The 3,763-nt window shown below is 44.9% G+C and overlaps 1 protein-coding gene across 13 annotated transcripts in view; it reads left to right on the top strand.

The window, feature by feature from the left end:
- Window positions 1-1,523, top strand: part of ENOX2 (ecto-NOX disulfide-thiol exchanger 2) — a 203,984-nt gene extending 202,461 nt beyond the window's left edge. For 12 of the 13 annotated variants that reach the window (XM_025210807.1, XM_006029344.3, XM_025210808.1 and 9 more), the window contains one exon: window positions 132-1,523. In XM_025210807.1, the coding sequence (XP_025066592.1) occupies window positions 132-263 (132 nt within the window). In that variant the 3' untranslated portion in view covers window positions 264-1,523. The remainder of the gene's footprint in view (window positions 1-131) is intronic. The other variant, XR_003095403.1, reaches the window with a different exon arrangement.
- Window positions 1,524-3,763: the final 2,240 nt, after the last annotated feature.

Below are 3,763 nucleotides of genomic sequence, written 5' to 3' on the forward strand. Positions count from 1 at the left end.
ATATTTCAGACACTGGTTTTTGAGCCTGGGGTCTGCATATAGAAAAGTGCAATAATGTAAGTAGTGAACAGTAATTTTCAATGCAGAAGCCACTTAATTTTCAGTGAAAGTTTTACTTGTTTCCCCCACAGATTTCTACTACTGAAGTGGAAGTTCTTATGACTCGACTCCAGCATACTTTCAAGCAAGAGCTGAGTGGTGTTGGGGCTAGCCTGGAAAAAAGATGGAAATTTTGTGGCTTTGATGGACTGAAAATGACTTGAACTTTCAGCTTGGCTGTAATTCAGCATTGAAAATAATCTTAAAATTTGTGCATCAGGCGAACTAGGATGTTACTGTAATTCCAGTTGCAATGGTTATCATGCATAACTGAGATACTTTTTCCGGAATATCATATGACCAATTTAGGACAAACCTAGAAGAAAGTACGTGGAAGAAATGTGAATTAAACCTCAAGTGCTGTACCTTTTTGTTCAGTTGTCTATTGTTAATGAGCAAGTTCTGATACTTAAGGACAGTCTAATATGTTCTACAGACAAAGTCTATGCCACTGGTTGAGTCTTTGATATTTTTAAGCACAGATACCAACTAAACAAAGTTTTGATAATTTATGTGTGTTTTGTTTCTCTAAAAATCTTTCATTCTGTACGTGTTCCTACTACTGAGAACAGCCATAGAATTTGATATGCATATTAAATAAGCTTCTAACATTATTGAAAGAAAAAAAATCAGTATTTTATATATTTATATGTTAGAAATGTTATGTGTTTTAAAACAGAAAAAGAGTTTTATGGGATTTTGCTGAATAACTAGAAGCCTAAATGTTACTTACTTTTCAAAGTTATTTTCTCTACTACACTAGGTAGCTGACTTTTTCAAAGTTAAAGTTAAACTAGATTAAAGGTAAAATGGCAGCCATGCAGTGACTGCCATGTGCCCACCTTGTGCAGAATCATTTTGTAATTAACATGCTTTTAAAGGGAAAGGGCATTTAATTTTCTATAAATCTGGGCAGGGGGAGGGGGCCAAGTTAATCCCTGTATTTTAGTAACCCTCTCCTTTGGGTTTACTATCAAATTTGTGTACTGCTACCTCTTGCTACCCTTGGGCTGAGTTGCTGTAAGTGTCATAAATAGCATGTTTCTCTCCTGAATGTTTCCAAAAAGTTGATCTGTGCATTAATGGCAGCATCCAGGCTCCTCAAACCAAGAACCAGCATGAGTTATGCCAACACCGCCTGCCATAGGGAACTTGTGCCTCTAGGAGGGCACACCCTGGAATGGCGGCATACACAGTATCCTCCCCAATGCCGGCTGAGACAGCCAGTGGAACTGTTACCATTGTCTCTGCAATTTAGGCTGTCCTGGCCTGTAGTGCTTTGGCAAATATGTCACTCACTGTCACAAATCTTGGTACTTCTGGAGATTAAACTGGAAGTGAGTGGAACCTCTTCCAGGTAAGCATTTGTAAATGCTTGTGCTGCTGTCATCAAAAGCTGTATTTTTAAAAATAAACCTTTTTATACCTAAATGTTTGTTACTGTGAATCTTTTTTCCCTGTGTCACTTGTGTCCCTCCTAGGAGTGGGGCCATGTTTCTGCTTTCAGGAGGTCTGGGATCTCAGAGCACTCTCTTCTGGGATGTTCCTGTAGTACCTGGAAATCCTTGCTCCAATCAGTGTTTAACAAAATCTTAATTGGCAGAGAGCTAGAACCCATACCTCTTCTCTCCAGGTTATGCCTTATTTGCATGTGGACTAGTTTCAAGGGATTCAGAGCCGTGTTCCAGGTAGTCTATAGCTTAGTGCATAAGGCATTCTTCTGGGAGCAGGAGGTCAAGTTCCCTCAGGCAGAAGAGGGTTTTTGAGCTGGATTTCCTATTTCAGGTGAGGGCTCTAATTATTGGGGTTGGTGGATAAAGGGTGGGTACTGGCAATTGTGGTTTGAAAGAAAGGGACAGCTTGGACATTAGCTCCAAGAAAAGGATTCACAGCTATGAACTCCTCACCTCCCCTTTAGCATGGGGCATGGTCTGTTTCTTCTGAGCATCTGTGAACCAGCCACTTCTCTGTCCCTGCTGTGGCAGGGCATTGGCGGTGCCCTTGCTTCCCTACTTTTACCTACCATGTTACATGGTGTCCTTGCCTTTTGGGGTGTTGTGTCTTGTCGTTATCTCTGGGGGTTTGAAGTGGTGGTTTGGGGGATTTCTTGCCTGTGAATGCAGGGGACTGGGCTGCATCTCAGGAGGCCTCTTCCAGCCCTGTGCTCCTAATTCTATATTGAAGGAGGCACCTAGTCCTCTTGCTGCTTCTCAGCATTTTCTTTTCACTAGCTGTAGGGGACTCCTTGCCCAATGTGCTGGCAGTTGTGGATCCCATTTTTAGGCACCTTACTCTCCCTGTGCATTGCAGTGAGCTAGGGACAGAAACAGATCCATGATTTTACAAAGGGGTGTGTGATTGCAGTGCGTGGTGCTGCAGGGGTGGCTGCACCCCCTGTTCCCAGCCTCCTCCCCACTCTCCCTCCCACCAGCGCCACAGAAGCAGCAGCCAGGAACTAAGTCCCAAAAAGGTAGGAATTTTTCCCTTCACTTCCCCTCCATGTTCAGAGGCACAACCCCTCCCCTCCCTTTTTCGTCCTCTCCCCTCCCATTCTTCCCTCCCCTGCTGCCTGTGTCTGTGCTGTCACAGGAGCAAGGGGAACTCCTGTCCCACTGCCAGAACAGATGGTTTCAGTACCATCTTAAAGCAGTAGTAAAGGTATAGTGACGCAGTGATAGAAGTGGTTTGCTACAGTATGAGAGGTTTGAGTTTTGCTTTAGAATTGTGTCATGAACAGCCCCCTCTTATCCCAGCTATAAGTTGGATACTTGGTTGTTTGTGCTCAAGAATCAAAGGTAGCCAGATGTGTTGCTAGGCAGAGAATCATTTGTGTGCAGTTAGCTACAGAAAGTGGTGTGCTTTCACCGTCAGCGTTTGGTGGACCTTTACGCAATTTTACAGCATTAGTATTGCTAAATCAGAGACCTGTGAGTTCACATGACAGTGCAGGGCATCTCAACGACAAACTAAAATCTTTTGGTCATTTTTGCTAGTAGGTAGTTAGAAGTATTTGGAATTGTGCATTAAATATGGGCTTCACCTCTCTCCTAAAGGCAAGCGTGTCTTGGCTGATCTCGTATGGCGAGCTTTAAACTAGCCTCGCTGGGGGAGGGGGCTGCAGGAAGACGTGGAGACACCACCTGAGCAAGACAGGTGACACATGCAAGGAGTGCCCAGGTAAGAAACAGGGGTCCAGATGGTTTTCCTAATCGGGGGGTGGCACGCGCAGCTATGCAAGGCCTTAAACGCCTATATACCAATGCTCGTAGTATGGGGAACAAACAGGAGGAACTTGCCCTCAGAATAGCCAGTTCAAACCCAGACATAGTAGGGCATACAGAAACGTGGTGGGATTCATCCCATGACTGGGCAGATAGCATTAGGGGCTATAGACTCTACAGGCGGGATAGAGAAGGAAGGAAGGGAGCGGGTGTGGCGCTCTATGTCAAAGAGCAATATACATCCTCTGCCAGCAAAATGGGGTCAGAGGAGGGGCAAGCTGAAGTGCTCTGGGTCAAGATACAAGGGGGTCGTGGGGAGAGGGATTTAACGGTGGGGGTCTACTACAGATCCCCCAGCCAAGGGGAGGAGCTGGACTGGGAGTTTTCAGGCCAGCTTGCAGAGGCACTTAAGGCAAGGGATGTAGTTGTCATGGGTGATCTAA

Source organism: Alligator sinensis, unplaced genomic scaffold (assembly GCF_000455745.1).
Source record: "Alligator sinensis unplaced genomic scaffold, ASM45574v1 scaffold1023_1, whole genome shotgun sequence".
Classification (NCBI taxonomy): domain Eukaryota; kingdom Metazoa; phylum Chordata; order Crocodylia; family Alligatoridae; genus Alligator; species Alligator sinensis.